This window comes from Nematolebias whitei, chromosome 5 (genome assembly GCF_014905685.2).
Source record: "Nematolebias whitei isolate Nwh7 chromosome 5, NemWhi1, whole genome shotgun sequence".
NCBI classification, from domain to species: Eukaryota; Metazoa; Chordata; class Actinopteri; order Cyprinodontiformes; family Rivulidae; genus Nematolebias; species Nematolebias whitei.
The window spans coordinates 5733344-5750496 of record NC_056502.1 but is presented as its reverse complement, the minus strand read 5'-3'; the positions used below and the strand labels follow the sequence as shown (position 1 = coordinate 5750496).

Sequence of the window (17153 nt, the reverse complement as noted above, 5' to 3'; positions counted from 1 at the left end):
CACGCCAGCTTGGTACCTCTCATCAGGGGCACTTCCAGAGTGGAATAAAGTCCAGCACCTCTCAAGGAGGTTGGTTCCAGAGTAAAGTCAAAGTGAACCCAACTTTATTCTTCTCAACCTCATGCACAAGCTCAGGCTCCTTCCCCACCAGAGGCATTATGTTCCATGCCCAAAGAGCCAGCTTTGGTCAGGGAGGGTTGGAGTACCAAGGCCCCCGCCTTTGGCCACAGCCCATGGCTTCATGCACCTGACATGTATGACCCCTGCTGCAGGTGGTGGGTCCACAGGAAGGCAAACCCATGCAACTTATTCAGACTGAGCCCAACAGGGTCTCTTGTGTAGAGTTCTAGTCACCAGGCGCTCAACAACAAGCCCCTCCCCAAGGCCTGGCTCCAGGGTGGGGCCCCAGGAACAAATTTTTGGATGAGGGATATTGCACTGTTTGTTGCTGTACGAGTGTTCTGAATTGTTCTTGGTCTGGCCTGTCAACTAGGACCAGTCTGTTTAGAGACCCTACTGGGGTCACCACCCCTGACATCATAGCAGTGCGAGTGGGAGCATGAAGCACCTTGCACGTCTGTCTTTCTGTAGTCCTGTGATGGACTGATGACCCGTCTAGATGTGTCCACATCTCTCCGCCAGTGATTCCTGGGGATAAGCACCAACTCCCCACCAGCCTGAACAGAAACTAGCAGGTGTAGAAAACAAATGGATTAATACAATTTATTTTTTATGTTTTCCAGAGGAGAAAGGGGACCAGACAATTTATTCTGAAGTGAAATCCAATAAACCAGCAACTGCTGAACAAAGTAAGTTTTGTAGTTTATTTTTACATGAAACATAATTTATTAAAACATAGAAACACTCTGGTTCCATCATTTTTTCTTTGTTTGGAGCTGTTTTTTACTTAAATAGTAAGCTAGTTAAAGTAACTTGTCGGCAATAAACTAAAAGGCAATATTTACATCATTTATTATAACTACTGAAGCAAAGTAGATTTGTTCAATTAGCATCTTTTTTTAATTTCTTTGCAATAAAACTTACAAGTTAAACACCAAGAAATGTCTGACGCAGGTTAACAAAGCTACCTTTGTGCTCACGGACCGTAAACTGAAAAATAATCAGTTTTTTGTTTTGATGCATGTTCAATATTCCAGGTAGAAAAATCTAACAAGGTTAAGTCAAGTTAAAATCTGCTTTTTGTTTCTTTTCTGTTGTATAGAAGCAAATGAGGACCTGGTGATTGATTCTCCAGTAAAACCCGAAGCAGCTGAAGTAGTTGTTCTGAGTAAGTAAATATGAATCAACAAAAATGTGTTTGAGCTGAATGCAGACCTGGGTGACCCTTACAGACTGATGCAGATGATTAAAATATTTGCCCAGGTCTGTATTTTTCATTCCTAATCCTTTTACATGTTCTTTTTTCCAAGAAGAGGAACTAACGGTTCATTCTGTAGAAAACCCTGACGAGTCGGCAGATTCTGATCAAAGTAAGTTTGTCATTAATGAAAACATGTAGCAAATTTAACCTGAGTGAAGCTTTGAAATGGTCATTTTCTTATCTTCAGTTTTTAAAATACTGGAGGTATTATCGTTGTAGTAATCAGATGTGATCAGTATCTTTGTGAAGGATCAGAGTTGGTTGTTTCAGCTGCTGCTCTTCAGTTTCTCAGACTGTGTTTTTTATTTTCACACAGAGGGAGAAGAGCTGATAAGTTCCTCTGACGTCAAACTGGAAGTGTCAGGGAACTCTGCACCAAGTGAGTTATAACATTTTACTGAACATTAGAAAGAGGTTATTTAATAAAACCAACCAAACAAACAACAAGACATGAAACCACTTTGGTTTGAAACAAACCCAATAACTAACCTGTTCACAGTCAGCACTCATCTCAGGTGTCTCCACTTCCTCATCAGCTCATTGTCCCCTGTCCCAAAGCTAAAAATATCCATCCGTCTATCTTGTGAGCATGATAACTTGAAAAACAAGTCGGGTACTGACTTCCATTTTGGTGTGTGGCTGCATCTAGTCAAGTCAAGTCACATTTATTTATATAGCACATTTAAAACAGTAACTGTTATTAAAGTGCTTACCAAAAAAGATCACAGCATCAAATACTATTAACAACATATTACAGCAACATGAATAAAAGCATAAAAACATTTAATATAATGAGAAACAATGAAATACTAAATCAAATCACCCTGCATTAAATGTCAGGGAGTAAAAGCAAAATGGATGAACACAATCATCAACAACGAAATACCAAATGAGATCACACTGTGTTCAATGCCAATGAGTATAGGTGTGTTTTGAGGAGAGATTTAAAAATAGAGACTGAGGTGGCCTGTCGAATGTTGATGGGCAGATTATTCCAGAGTTTAGGGCCCATGACTGAAAACGCCCGATCTCCTCTGAGCTTCAGCCTGGTTTTTGGTACGGTCAAAAGCAGCTGGTCTGATGATCTCAAGGCCTGAGAAGGAGTATAAGGATGAAGGAGGTCGGAGAGGTATGAGGGTGCAAGGCCATTAACACACTTAAATGTCAGCAGAAGAATCTTAAAATCAACTGTGACATGCACAGGAAGCCAGTGAAGGGAGGACAGAACTGGAGTAATGTGCTCAAACCTGTGAGTTTTTGTTAGTAGCCGAGCTGCAGCATTTTGGACCAGATGGAGACGTGAGAGAGAGACCATGAGTGACCCCAGCATAAAGCAAGTTACAGTAGTCCAGCCGGGTTGTAATAAATGCATGGACTAATTTTTCAAGGTCGGATCTGGACAGCACGGACTTGAGCTTAGCTATCTGCCTTAGCTGAAAGAAGCTTTTTTGAAGAACAGAATTTATCTGCTTATTAAACTTAAAGTCAGAGTCTAAAACTATCCGTAGATTGGTAACAGACTGTTTTAGATATGGCTGAAGGGAGTCCAGGTTTGCAGGATCAGTGACAGTGGCAGAGCTAGGGTTAAACACAATGACCTCAGTCTTCTGATCATTAAAACTCAAAAAGTTTGCAGCCATCCAAGTCTTGATGTCATCAAGACATTTTAACAAAGGGCGAATGGAAGAGGAATTGTTAGATGTTAACGTCAGATAAATCTGAGAGTCATCAGCATAACAATGAAAGGAAAGACCATGTTTCCTCAGGATAGACCCTAAGAGGAGGCGATACAAAGAAAACAGAAGGGGTCCAAGAATGGAGCCTTGCGGGACCCCGCAGGAAAGAGGCACTGAAGTACAAACCAGATTCCAAAAAAGTTGGGACACTAAACAAATTGTGAATAAAAACTGAATGCAATGATGTGGAGGTGCCAACATCTAATATTTTATTCAAAATAGAACACAAATCACAGATCAAAAGTTTAACCTGAGAGAATGTATCATTTTAAGGGAAAAATCTGTTGTTTCCAAATTTCATGGCGTCAACAAATCCCAAAAAAGTTGGGACAAGTAGCGATAAGTGGCTGGCAAAAGGAAATTGAGCATATAACGAACAGCTGGATGACCAATTAACACTAATTAGGTCAATTGACAACATGATTGGGTATAAAAAGAGCTTCTCAGAGTGTCAGTGTCTCTCAGAAGCCAAGATGGTAAGAGGATCACCAATTCCACCATTGTTGCGCAGAAAGATAGTGCAACAATACCAGAATGGTGTTACCCAGCGTAAAATAGCAAAGACTTTTAAGTTATGATCATCAACCGTGCATAACATCATCAAACGATTCAGAGAACCTGGAACAAACGCTGTGCGTAAGGGTAGAGGCCACAAAACTCTACTGGATGCTCGTGATCTCCAGGCCCTTAAACGTCACTGCACCTCAAACAGGAATGCCACTGTCAAGGAAATAATAGAATGGGCTCAGGAATACTTCCAGAAAGCATTGTCAGTGAACACAATCCACCGTGCCATCCGCCGTTGCCAGCTGAAACTCTACAGTGCAAAGAGGAAGCCATTTCTAAGCAAGCTCCACAAGCTCAGACGTTTGCACTGGGCCAGGGGTCATTTAAAATGGAGTGTGGCAAAATAGAAGACTGTTCTGTGGTCAGATGAGTCATGATTTGAAGTTCTTTATGGAACACTGGGACGCCATGTCATCCGGCCCAGAGAGGACAAGGATAGCCCAAGTTGTTATCAACGCTCCGTTCAGAAGCCTGCATCACTGATGGTATGGAGTTGCATGAGCGCTTGTGGCATGGGCAGCTTGCATGTCTGGAAAGGCACCATTAATGCAGAGAACTATGTTCAGGTTCTAGAACAACATATGCTCCCATCTAGACGTCATCTCTTTCAGGGAAGACCCTTCATTTTTCAACACAATAATGCCAGACCACATTCTGCAGCAATCACAACATCATGGCTACGTAGGAGATGGATCCAGGTACTGAAATGGCCAGCATGCAGTGCAGATCTTTCACCTATATAGAACATTTGGCGCATCATAAAGAGGAAGGTGCAACAAAGAAGGTCCAAGACGATTGAACAGTTAGAGGCCTGTATTAGACATGAATGGGAGAGCATTCCTATTTCTAAACTTGAGAAACTGGTCTCTTCTGTCCCCAGACGTCTGTTGAGTGTTGTAAGAAGAAGGGGGGATGCCACACAGTGGTAAAAATGGACTTGTCCTAACTTTTTTGGGATTTGTTGACGCCATGAAATTTGGAAAAAACAGATTTTTCCCTTAAAATGAAACATTCTCTCAGTTTAAACTTTTGATCTGTGATTTGTGTTCTATTCTGAATAAAACATTAGATGTTGGCACCTCCACATCATTGCATTCAGTTTTTATTCACAATTTGTTTAGTGTCCCAACTTTTTTGGAATCCGGTTTGTAGATAGAGTGTTAGCAAAATTAACACAGAAACTCCTGTCACTCAGGTATGAATGGAACCATTCTAACGGTGCACAGTAATCCCCACCCTGTGTTCTAGCCGGGATAAAAGGATACTGTGGTCCACAGTATCAAATGCAGTGGTAAGGTCAAAAAGTACCAGGACTACAGACTGACCAGAGTCATTTGCTAGAAGAATGTCGTTGCAGACCCTAACTAAGGCTGTTTCGGTGCTGTGTAGTTTCTTAGAGCCAGACTGAAAGATCTCAAGAATAGAATTTCCACTCAAGAACTTGTTTGAGTGAAAACTATTTTCTCCAGGATCTTAGAAAGAAAGGGAAGTTTGGAGATGGGTCTGAAGTTTGAGCAGGTTGAAGGGTCAAGTCCGTTTTTTTTATTAAAGGAGTTACCACTGCATGTTTAAAAGCATCATGAACTACACCTGTAGCCATACTGCTGTTTATAATGTCAACCTTTTGCCACATTTCAGGCTTCAAACATAAAGATGGAAAATTTTAATTTTTTTGTGAAGAATCAAAGAGTGGGACACAACCATGAAGTCGAATGAAATTTATTGGATGTGTGAAACTTTTTTAACAAATAAAAAACTGAAAAGTGGGGCGTGCGATATTATTCGACCTCATTACTTTCAGTGCAGCAAACTCACTCCAGAAGTTCAGTGAGGATCTATGAATGATCCAATGTTGTCCCAAATGACTGATGATGATAAATAGAATCCACCTGAGTGTAATCAAGTCTCTGTATAAATGCACCTGTTCTGTGATAGTCTCAGGGTTCTGTTCAAAGCGCAAAGAGCATCATGAAGACCAAGGAACACACCAGGCAGGTCCGAGATACTGTTGTGGAGAAGTTTAAAGCCGGATTTGAATACAAAAAGATTTCCCAAGCTTTAAACATCCCAAGGAGCACTGTGTAAGCAATCATATTGAAATGGAAGGAGTACCAGACCACTGCAAATCTACCAAGACCTGGCCGTCCCTCTAAACTTTCATCTGGAACAAGGAGAAGACTGATCAGAGATGCAGCCAAGAGGCCCATGATCATTCTGGATGAACTGCAGCGATATACAGCTGAGGTGGGAGAGTCTGTCCATAGGACAACAATCAGTCGTACACTGCACAAATCTGGTCTTTATGGAAGAGTGGCAAGAAGAAAGCCATTTCTCAAAGATATCCATAAAAAGTGTCATTTAAAGTTTGCCACAAGCACCTGGGAGACACCAAACATGTGGAAGAAGGTGCTCTGGTCAGATGAAACCAAAATCCAACTGTTTGGCCACAATGCAAAATGACATGTTTGGTGTAAAAGCAACGCAGCTCATCGCCCTGAACACACCATCCCCACTGTCAAACATGGTGGTGGCAGCATCATGGTTTGGGCCTGCTTTTCGTCAGCAGGGACAGGGAAGATGGTCAGAATTGATGGGAAGATGGATGGAGCCAAATACAGGACCATTCTGGAAAAAAACCTGTTTGAGTCTGCAAGAGACCAGAGACTGGGACGGAGATTTATCTTCCAACAAGACAATGATCCAAAACATAAAGACACATCTACAATAGAATGGTTCACAAATAAACGTATCCAGGTGTTGGAATGGCCAAGTCAAAGTCCAGTCCTGAATCCAATCGAGAATCTGTGGAAAGAGCTGAAGACTGCTGTTCACAAACGCTCTCCATCCAACCTCACTGAGCTCGAGCTGTTTTGCAAAGAAGAATGGGCAGAACTTCAGTGTCTCCATGTTCAAACCTGACAGAGACAAACCCCAAGAGACTTGCAGCTGGAACTGCAGCAAAAGGCAGTGCTACAAAGTATTAACGCAAGGGGGCCCAATAATATTGCACACCCCACTTTTCAGTTTTTTATTTGTTAAAAAAGTTTGACACATCCAATAAATTTCATTCCACTTCACGACTGTGTCCCACTTGTTGTTGATTCTTCACAAAAAATTAAAATTTTATATCTTTATGTTTGAAGCTTGAAATGTGGCAAAAGTTTGAAAAGTTCAAGGGGGTCGAATACTTTTGCAAGGCACTGTACTTGGGCGTGCACCTGAATGACAACCTCAGCTGGAGCAACAACACTTCCAACCTGATCAAGAAAACTAATCAGAGACTATCCAACAATACCTGGATTATTGAGCATGGACTTTTTTGGTCATCAGAGAGTACTTCCTCAGGTGGCTGAGACGAGCTGGTCTGGGAAGCTCAGTCCTCACCTCCTTCTACAGGTGTGCAGTGGAGAGCATCCTGTGCTCCAGCATCAATGTGTGGCATGGAGGCTGCACAGCTGCAGAAAGAAAAGCCTTGCAGAGAGTGGTGAAGGCTGCACAGAAACTTTTGGAGTCAGTCTCTCCACCATCACAGACATCTACACCTCCAGATGCAGGAAGAGGGCCACCTGCATCATGATGGACTCCACTCACCCAGCACACACACTTTTTGCCCCGCTCCCCTCAGGCAGGAGGTTAAAGAGCATTAAGTGTAGAAGCACTAGACTGAGGAACAGCTTCTACCCTGAATAATAACTGTGAAAAATCACATCATGTTGCTGCTGATCTGTTTCAATGTTGCTGCTGATCTGTTTCAATGTTGCTGTGTTCATTCATACTCATCTGCTCACACAGACTCATGTTTGTGCTGCTGTTCAGCGTATTGTTTTGTACTATTAGTGCTTAGCATATTTTTAGTTAAACATTTTTTTTAGTTCATATCTTGGATCTTATTACTGTTTTTTTTTTTACATTTTATACCTTTGTTGGATGTAACTGGGATACTGTGTACACAATTTTGTTCCACCACATGTACCACATGTGGCGCATACGACAAAGAACCTCTGACTCAGAGTTTAGACTTGAATGATGTTATACCTCATGTCAATAAATGTATTTTCTAGGGTTTAGATTTTTTGTCAGGAAGTGGCAGATTGTTTTTATTTTTGTTTTTTAGACTCTTAATACACAAATTACTCTGCTGACTGTATAATATTAATAAAAATATGTATAACACAGACAAAAAACCTAAACAAACCAATTTACCGTTTATTTTTTCTAAGCAGAAGCTGAAACGGCAGCAAACGGTCAGACTCCTCTGATGTCGGTGTGTTTGGGGATTCTTTGTGTCCTTCTGCTGATAGCCGTCATCGTCCTGTCCGTCATCAGTGAGTTTCCTTTTCAACTTCCAGAACTTTATTTAGCCACTGCAGAGGATTATAATTTTAAAAATGTATTGCAAATGACAAGTACTTGAAAATCAGAATAAAATCATATGAAGTTTATGCTTTCTGAATAACTTGTGTCCTGTCTCCATTGGTCCTCAGTCTCCATGGTAAAGAAGGATCAGGAAGCAACCATCAGTGACCTCAAAGCTAAAAATGATCAGCTGAGTGTGGCGAATAGCAACCTAACAAATCAAACCAAACAACTAGTTGTGGAGAAAATAAACCTAATGAATCAGACCAAGCAGCTGATGGATGACAAACTAAAGCTGCAGAACAATAACACAGCTCTAAACTCAACTATTCTGACTTTAAATAATCAGATCTCTCAACTTCAGAACAACACGAGTGTCCTGAAGAACCAAACTGAGAAGCTGACAAAAGAAAGGAACAACCTCAACTGGACTCTGGGATTCATCCTGACCTTCGACACTTTCCCAGTTAAAGTCTTCTGTCCCAACAAAAGTAAGTTCTTCACTTTGGTGACCTGAAACTGTGAACTTCTGTCAGTTGCTGCCAAACATCTTCCACAGGAGCTGCAGGGTGATCAGTGCTGTAAAGTCATTCATGTCGGTCATCTGCAAACAAAGAAACCCACAACCTGAAAACAAGTTGCTTTGTTCGGGGCTTTTATCCTACAAGTGTTGCTTTAGTTTGGACACCTGAGTACTTTGAGTGCTCTTTTAGGAACTTTAAATTTTATTCATATTTAGTAAACTAGATCTGATGGTGTTAAACTGTTTCAATAAACTTCCTAAAATTATCAAGGCAGCTGCTTTAGTGGAATGATAAATTTTTAAACTTGTTTTCTTTATGTTTCGTTCAGTGGACTGCAAGATGGCGGCGCCAGTGTGTTCGGCTTGCCTCTCCCTGCATACTTTGATTGTTTTTGTGTTGTTTTTTGCTTTTATAACTACTGTCGACTCTCTGCTAGTGTATAATCGCCAAACGCTTTTTAATCTTCGACCCGATATTAACAACTTGGCTCCGTTTGTGAATGACAGCTAGAAAACTTTTTTCCCTCCATTTCTGTCGGACGTGCCGGCCTACCTGTGCCGCGCCCCAGCTCCACCAGCACGCAGAGCGCGCAGACGCCGCGGGAGACGCAGTGGCCAGCTGGTCAGACTGAAAGCTCAGCTGGCGTCCTCCCTATCCGCTCTCTCTGAGTTTGGAGCTGCATCTAATTGTTTTATCTCATGGCGCTCCCTGGATCTCATCAGCTCTTCTCTGGCTCCTGTTGTTGGCCTGGGTGAGGGACAACCTGCGCGATGCCTCCCCCCTCCCCCCCCCCTCGTCCGAGTGCGCGGAGTGAACCACCACAACCTGCTCGATCTGGCTCCTGCGTCGGATCACACCCCGGCTGCTGTTGGCCTGGGTGGGGGGCCGCTGCTGCGCGGCCTCTCCTTTCCTCTCCTCCGCGTCCGCGGAGTGAACCACCACAACCTGCGGCTGCTGGACAGAGCTCCTCGGATGGATGACGTCACCCTGGCTCCATCTCATGTTCACATGGCTCTGGTTAATGCTAGATCTTTAACAAACAAGACCTTTATTCTGAAGGACTTCTTCACCTCCCGTGGTCTGGATTTTTTATTCATTACTGAAACATGGATAACTGCCGGTGAGTCCAGTGCTTTTTGTGAACTCCTGCCACCAAACTGTGCATACTTCAGCTCTCCAAGGACGACGGGTCGTGGAGGAGGAATAGCGACTGTTTACAGGAAGAGCTATTTCTGTAAACAAATCACACCTTTAACATGTTATTCCAGCTTTGAGTTCAACTTGTTTGCGCTCGGATCTTCACAACCCGTACTGTGTGCTGTTTTATACAGACCTCCAAAATACAATAAGGACTTTCTGACAGACTTTGCAGATTTTTTGGCTGGAGTCTTGCCTAAATATGACAGGATCTTGATAGTCGGAGATTTCAACATAGCCGTGTGCTGTGCTGATAAACCGTTGGTCAAAGAGTTTTTACAGCTGATAGACTCTTTTAATTTGCTTCAGTTTGTGTCTGATCCAACACAAGAATGTGGCCACACCTTAGACCTTGTGTTAGCTCACGGTTTTAATGTTTCTAATGTGGAAGTTTGTGATGCTGCCTTTTCAGACCACATGCCTGTTGTGTTTGACATGCCACTCGTCTGTCGCTCAGTCAAACCTCGCGCTCCTGCACAGCCCCGTCGGGTCATTAACTCCTCCACTGCTTCTCAGTTCTCTGCAGCTTTTAGTTCTGCCATCAGCCCCACAGACCCTGTGGGTCTTCATTCAGATATCGATGCTCTCTCATCTAATTTTAACTCAGCCTGTCAAAACGTTTTAGATGCTGTGGCTCCATTAAAAACGAGAGCTTCCAGACCAAAGCCTGACCCCTGGGCTGATGAGGTCACACGATCTGCCAGACGCCAGTGCAGGAGAGCAGAGCGGAAGTGGAAGAAGGACAAACTACAGGTGTCTTTCCAAGCTCTGAGGGACAGCTGGCGCTTCTATCAGTCCACTGTTAGAGCTGCAAAAAACAAATATTTCTCTGACATCATCTCCTCCAACTCCAGCAATCCACGTGTGCTTTTTAAAACAATCACCTCTGTTCTTAACGCCCCACAATCAGCCAGCCCAGAGAACTCCACTGAAATGTGTGACAACTTCCTGAGCTTTTTTATCAATAAGGTTTCAAGCATTAGAGCTCTCATAAGCCCTCCTTCTTACGACCCCTCCGTCTCCGTCACACGCTCTGCTGTCTTCAGTCAGTTTGAGCTCGTCACCCTGTCTTCCTTAACTGACATCACTGGTCGTATGAAACCTGCTGGATCCCCAAATGATCCCATCCCACCTCGTCTTTTTAAAGAGGTTTTTCACACCGTGGCTCCTCATGTGTCCCAAATTATAAATGACAGCTTGGCATGTGGACAGGTACCAGCGAGCTTTAAACATGCAGTTGTGACACCACTGATTAAAAAACCTAGCCTAGACCCCACAGTGATGTCCAACTTTAGACCCATCTCAAAACTGCCCTTCATGTCTAAGATCTTGGAGAAAATTGTTTACAATCAGTTAACATCATACTTAAACGACCACAACCTTCTTGAACAGTTTCAATCTGGCTTTAAAACTCACCACAGCACTGAGTCTGCGCTGCTGAAAGTCTTCAACAACATTCTTTTAGCCGCAGACTCTGGTGACTGTGTAGTTTTAATGTTGTTGGACTTGACTGCTGCCTTCGACACAGTAGACCATCACATCCTCCTGTCTCGTCTGGAGAACTGGGTGGGCATTCAGGGTCCTGCTCTACAGTGGTTCAGATCCTATCTGACAGAAAGAAACTTCTGCATGCGCATTGGTGCTGTGGAGTCCTCTGTAGCCCCTCTCACTTGTGGAGTACCTCAGGGTTCTATACTTGGCCCTCTTCTGTTTTCCCTGTATCTACTCCCTCTGGGACATCTTCTCCGGAAACATGGCATTTCTTTTCATTTTTATGCTGATGACAGCCAAATCTATGTTCCGTTAAAACAGGGCAAACACCATTCCTTGAAACAACTCCTGGGGTGTATGGCAGAAGTCAGAGCATGGATGTCACTAAACTTTTTACATTTTAATGACAAAAAGACAGAGGTCTTGTTGTTTAAGCCTAGTGAAGGCTCCAATATCCATGCTGATCTGGGTCCTTTAACAGAACATCTGACTGAGACAGCAACTAACCTGGGCGTGAGGCTGGACAGTGACTTCAAACTTGACACGCAGATTAAATCAGTGATCAAGTCCAGCTTCTTTCATTTGAGACAACTGGCCAAGGTCAAACCATTTCTGTCACAACATCATTTTCAGATCTTAATCCATGCTTTCATCACAACTCGCCTGGATTACTGTAATTCTCTTTATGTCGGTCTGAGCCAGTCATTACTGACTCGACTTCAGCTGGTTCAGAACGCAGCTGCCCGCCTTTTAACTGGTACCAAAAAACGAGAACACATCACCCCTGTTTTAGAATCACTACATTGGCTCCCGGTTCGCTTCAGGATTAATTTTAAGGTTCTTTTATTTGTTTTCAAATGTCTTCATGGTCTCGCCCCACAGTATCTGTCCGACCTGCTCCAGCTGTACACTCCTTCTCGCTCTCTCAGGTCAGCAGATCAGCTGCTGCTGGTCGTCCCAAGGTCCAACAGGAGACTGAGAGGTGACCGAGCGTTCTCAGTCGCTGCCCCTAAACTGTGGAACGAGCTGCCTCTGCATGTCAGACAAGCTGGCTCACTTCCTGTTTTTAAGTCTTCTCTGAAGACACATCTTTTCTCTTTGGCTTTTACTTCAGTTTGAAATGTTGGTTTTAATGACTCTAAGTTATTTGTTTTATTTTATTTGTTATCTTTATTTTATTTCACATTTTTAACGTGTGGGGTTTTTATGTTTTTGTATGTCCTAGTGTACAGCACTTTGGCCAACAGTGTTGTTTTAAAGTGCTCTATAAATAAAGTTGTACTGTACTGTACTGTACTTTGTTCAAGTACAGGTGATCAAATATTTATTCAAAATTTCAAAGTCGAACTGATAATAACTGATGTTTCCTTGTGGAAGAAAACTTTTCATGATTATCTTAAATATTTTAAATATTCTCTTTTTGTGTTTCTCTTTTTATAAATTGTTTTAAAATATTTTACAGTTTGATTTGACGTGTAATCTTTATATTTTATTTATAATATTTGTAACATTTTTTTTAAATGAAAACAGCATGTCAGCCGTGTCTGGTGGGATGGATTCAGTTCCAGGACAAGTGCTACTTGTTTTATAATGAAAACTCAGCGTCGGCCTGGAAGACCTGGGACCAAAGTCGACAGTTCTGTCAGAATAATTTTTCAGATCTGGTTGTTATTAATAATCTGCAGGAACAGGTGAGCTCTGAGACAAACATCACAACTTGAACTTTCTGAATTGAACCGGTTTCAAATATTGACTCAGATTTTAGTAACTTACAGAAAGTCTAAAAATGTTTCTGATGTTTTATTTACAGCAGTTTGTTGGTAATCTCACCAAGTTCTACTTGGATGAATGGCATGGATTCTGGTTAGGATTACGTAATGTTAACAACAACTGGGTCTGGGTTGATGGACGTACTGACACTCTGGGGTAAGAACATTTCTGTTTAACAACAGAATCATTTATTCTCCTGTGTTGTCTTGTTTTGTAAATACCATCAGACTGCACATTAATGAACAACTTGTTTTATGTGAAAACTGTGTTTTATGCAGCTTCTTTTTCCTGTGAGTTTTAAACTCATGTTTTGTTTATAAAATTTGAATAAAATCTTTGTTGCTCTAACATCAGCTCATAACACAGGAAACTTGCACTTCTTGAAATTTAAAACAGGTGAATCCTATTATTGAAACTTACAACCAGCTGTTCTATGAACTTACAACTTTTCAACAGTTTGTCAAGTTTTTAAATTATATTTGAATTCTCTCTGACTGTCTTAAATGGAGATTAAAAAAACTTAAATTTGGTTCAAATGGATCACATGAGTTCACGTCTTTCAGTTTAATATAGTTCAACAAAGACGAAGCTGAAATCAGAGTCGGTCCGTTCAGTCAGGAAACGGTTCCTTTGGTTTTTAAAGCAACATCAGAACATTTTCACTTTCAGAATAGAAATTTAAAACTACAATCCTACAGTTCTTAAAACATTGAACCATGTGCTCCACAATATTAATGACAACATAAATGTCAATAAATATCACTGCCCTTCTACACGTTAAATACAGCCAAACCACAGAAGACGTTAATTAGACAAATACAATCAGGACCTTTCAGCCAAACTTTCTTTTTCTCTGCTAAACTGCTAAAGTCATTAAAAAAAATCTTCTCCTGTGATTTCAGGATTTTTATTGTTTGCTGCACAGAATTATTTCACTAAAATCTATAAACAAAATTTAAATGGAAAATGTATTTTCAAAATCATTTCAGGTTTTAACTGTTGTTCTTCAATTTACAAACTACTTTTGAAACTGTATTTGGTTCTATTCTTTTTAATTTGCAGCTGTTGGTTCTTTTGTTCACGCTCTGATGTTCATGTTTCTCATTTGAAGGTTCTGGGGGAGTACGAACATTGCCAATGAGTCTGTTCTGCTGGTTCCTGGGACACCCCCCACACAGAGCTGGAGGCGTTTAACGTCATCAAGTGCTGATAAGTTCATCTGTGAGCGTGACGCTCTGGTGTGGTCCATTTAGTTTTAACAGTTTTCGTCTTTTTCTTTGTTTCCAGAACTTCTGTTTGTTTCTGTGTGATCAGATTTGATGTTAAAACAGAGATTTGGTCTCATCTGATGAAAACAGCTGAGACACAGATTGTTCAGCTTACTTCCTGTTTCTGCAGCGACTCATAAACAACAAATATAATGATTATAAATCAATAAAATGTGATGAAATATAGGATAACAACCTTTTGAAAGTGTCAGTGAAGTAGCATTCACTGATTAGGGAGACACTTTATATTTTTATTTTGTAAATATTCATCTAAAATATTAATGTAATTTGGTTTGCATATACCTGTATGTGACACTATTTTTAAAAATCATATTTAAAGTTTTCTTGCATTTTCTTTTCAATAATTAAGTTTTCTATCCAATCACTGTATTTGTAACATGATTATTTTGTAATATTCATTATTTTGTATTATTCATAATATACTTATTTTATTTCCTCTCACCTTTTGGAGTTTGATGCTGATTTTTCAGATTGTCCCTAAACGTCTCGTGTGCTCAGCAGGTAACTTCTGCTTCCTCAGTGATCTGATTGGCTGAATCCTCTGTCACTCACCTCTTCATCTGCAGAGTCACTGAATCATTTCAACACTTTCTTCTGCTTCCTCTTCACTTCACACTCACAGTTTTAGACTTTTAAACTCTGCAGCAGCTGAACTCGACTGACAGGTTGGAGGTTTTGGTGTTACACAAACTGCCGAAGAGCTCGTTGAAAAACTGTAAAAAAAATAAAATAAATGTTTAGAGGAAAGATAATCAACTCGGAAAATATTTCTAATGAAATCTACTGATTCTTGTGAAACAATAAAAATCAATAAATCAATCTGAGAAAAGAATGTTAACGTCTGTGTAAACCTGGGGTTCTTCTTATTCTCCAATATTAACTTGGAGTCATAATTTTATTTAACTGAGTTTTTAAAAACTAAAGCAATTTGTTAAACAGTTTTTTTTTTTATAATTCAGCAAAATACTCTTCCTTACTGAACCACGTTATTCGTCCTGCATCGCGACGTGAAGAGGGAAATTAGAAATATCCTCCATCCATCTGGTTCAAGGTCAAGGTTCTTTGTCAGTTGCATCACATGTGGTACATGTGGTGGAATGAAATTGTGTACACAGGGTCCCAGTTACATCCAACAAAAGTATAAATTGTAAAAGAAAAACAGTAGTAAGATCTAAGATATGAACCAAGAAATACACTAAACTAAGAATACACTAATAGTACAAAAACAATATCCTAAACAACAGCAGCACGAACATGAGTCTGTGTGAGCAGATGAGTACGAATAAACACAGCAACATGAAATAAATCAGCAGCGTGAGATCAGCAACACGGATAATCAGCAGCCCATATCAGTAATCAAATGGCATCACAGTGATTATTTTTCACAGTGATGATCCTGATCAGAGTTGGTGTCTGTCCATCCTTCTTGTGAGTGTTTAACTGCATCTTTGCATAAGAAAAGTTCCTGTTGAAAATAGGGTTGCCAAGTGAAAACCCAAGATATCCTCCACCAGACACACACACAGTCAGTCTTTCTGTCTTTACAGGGACTTTGCATTGACTTCCATTCATTTTTCATTCATTTCTATAGCCTAATCCTGACCCTTACCCTAAACCTAACCTCTGCACCACCCCTTCCCATCCCCATGATCAGTGTGGCTGGTTTCTGTACTTTATATGTTCTGTCTAAAAAAGGTCTCTCTTGTAAATGAGTCCTCGTGGCTCAGTGAGATTAGCCTGCATAAATAAAGGTTAATTGAATGAATGAATATATATATTAGCCACCCTGATCACTGTTGTTTAGTTTCTAAATTGCTTATAGTTTCCTCAAAGAAATGGGGTGGCCAAAGATTAATTTTTGGAGTCCAAGGCCACCATTGGCCACACTCTGGCTCCTTTTTTTATGATAAGCAAATGTTAGTTTTTAAGTTTAGATAAAACTACTCCATTCATTTCTTCTTCCTCTGAATTAGGCAGAAGTTATTTTCAATCTATGTAAAACAAACCACAGAGTTTTTATTATGGGGATTAGATTTTGTTTTGTTTTGATGAAATGTAAAAACTTAAGCCTTAATACAATTTCAAGTCAGCATTTTTTTTAAAGGCATTAAACTTGAACATTTCTCAGTCAGTGAAATTTTATTGTGTTCAAAATCTGAAATAGATAATTGGATTTTGTTTTTCCATCTCTTAGGAGAACACACCTTGTTTACAGTTTTATATAATTTTTGTCTTTTGTTCCAGACTTCTCGAATATTGCGTCACGAGACTTCAGTTCAGTTTATTTATAATGTATAGCGCCAAGTCCCAACAGAAGTCATCTCAGGGCACTGAACAGAAACATTCATATATAAAAGTTATAATTTAACAATATTTATCTGGGGAGCAAACTGCTTTGAGTTTAACTCCATCACAACCATTATATGTGAAGGGACCCCCCCCCCCCCCCACACACACACACACACACACACACACACACTTTTACTATGAAACACAGTTCAGGCGGCGCAGTTTCTCTTTCTTCGTGAATTAATCCATTCCACTTGATTAATTGGAGAATACTCCAGCCACTAAAACTCCACTCCAGGTTTTCCTGGTTACCTCCACCTCTACACACAGAGCAGGAACTGTTCATGCAGCAGGTGCTGAGTCTCCTGCCTCGGCAGAAAACGCGCACATGTGGAGGAGGTGCAGGTACCTCTGTGTTGCTCGCTCGCCAGTTTATAATAATAATAATCATTTTATTTAAAAATCACCTTTCAGGACACTCAATGACACTTTACAGTAAGAACTATATCAGAAAGATTGTGTAAAAACAAACAACAAACACAGTGCAAAGATC

The 17153-nt window shown here is 40.7% G+C and overlaps 1 protein-coding gene across 1 annotated transcript in view; it reads left to right on the top strand.

Moving 5' to 3' along the window:
* The window catches only part of LOC119409630 (C-type lectin domain family 4 member G-like), a 15688-nt gene extending 1413 nt beyond the window's left edge, over positions 1-14275 (top strand). The window contains exons 2-6 of the mRNA XM_037676531.1: positions 7908-8009; positions 8169-8531; positions 12783-12943; positions 13063-13178; positions 14134-14275. Of these exons, the coding sequence (XP_037532459.1) occupies positions 7908-8009; positions 8169-8531; positions 12783-12943; positions 13063-13178; positions 14134-14275 (884 nt within the window). The remainder of the gene's footprint in view (positions 1-7907; positions 8010-8168; positions 8532-12782; positions 12944-13062; positions 13179-14133) is intronic.
* The last annotated feature ends 2878 nt before the right edge of the window (positions 14276-17153 follow it).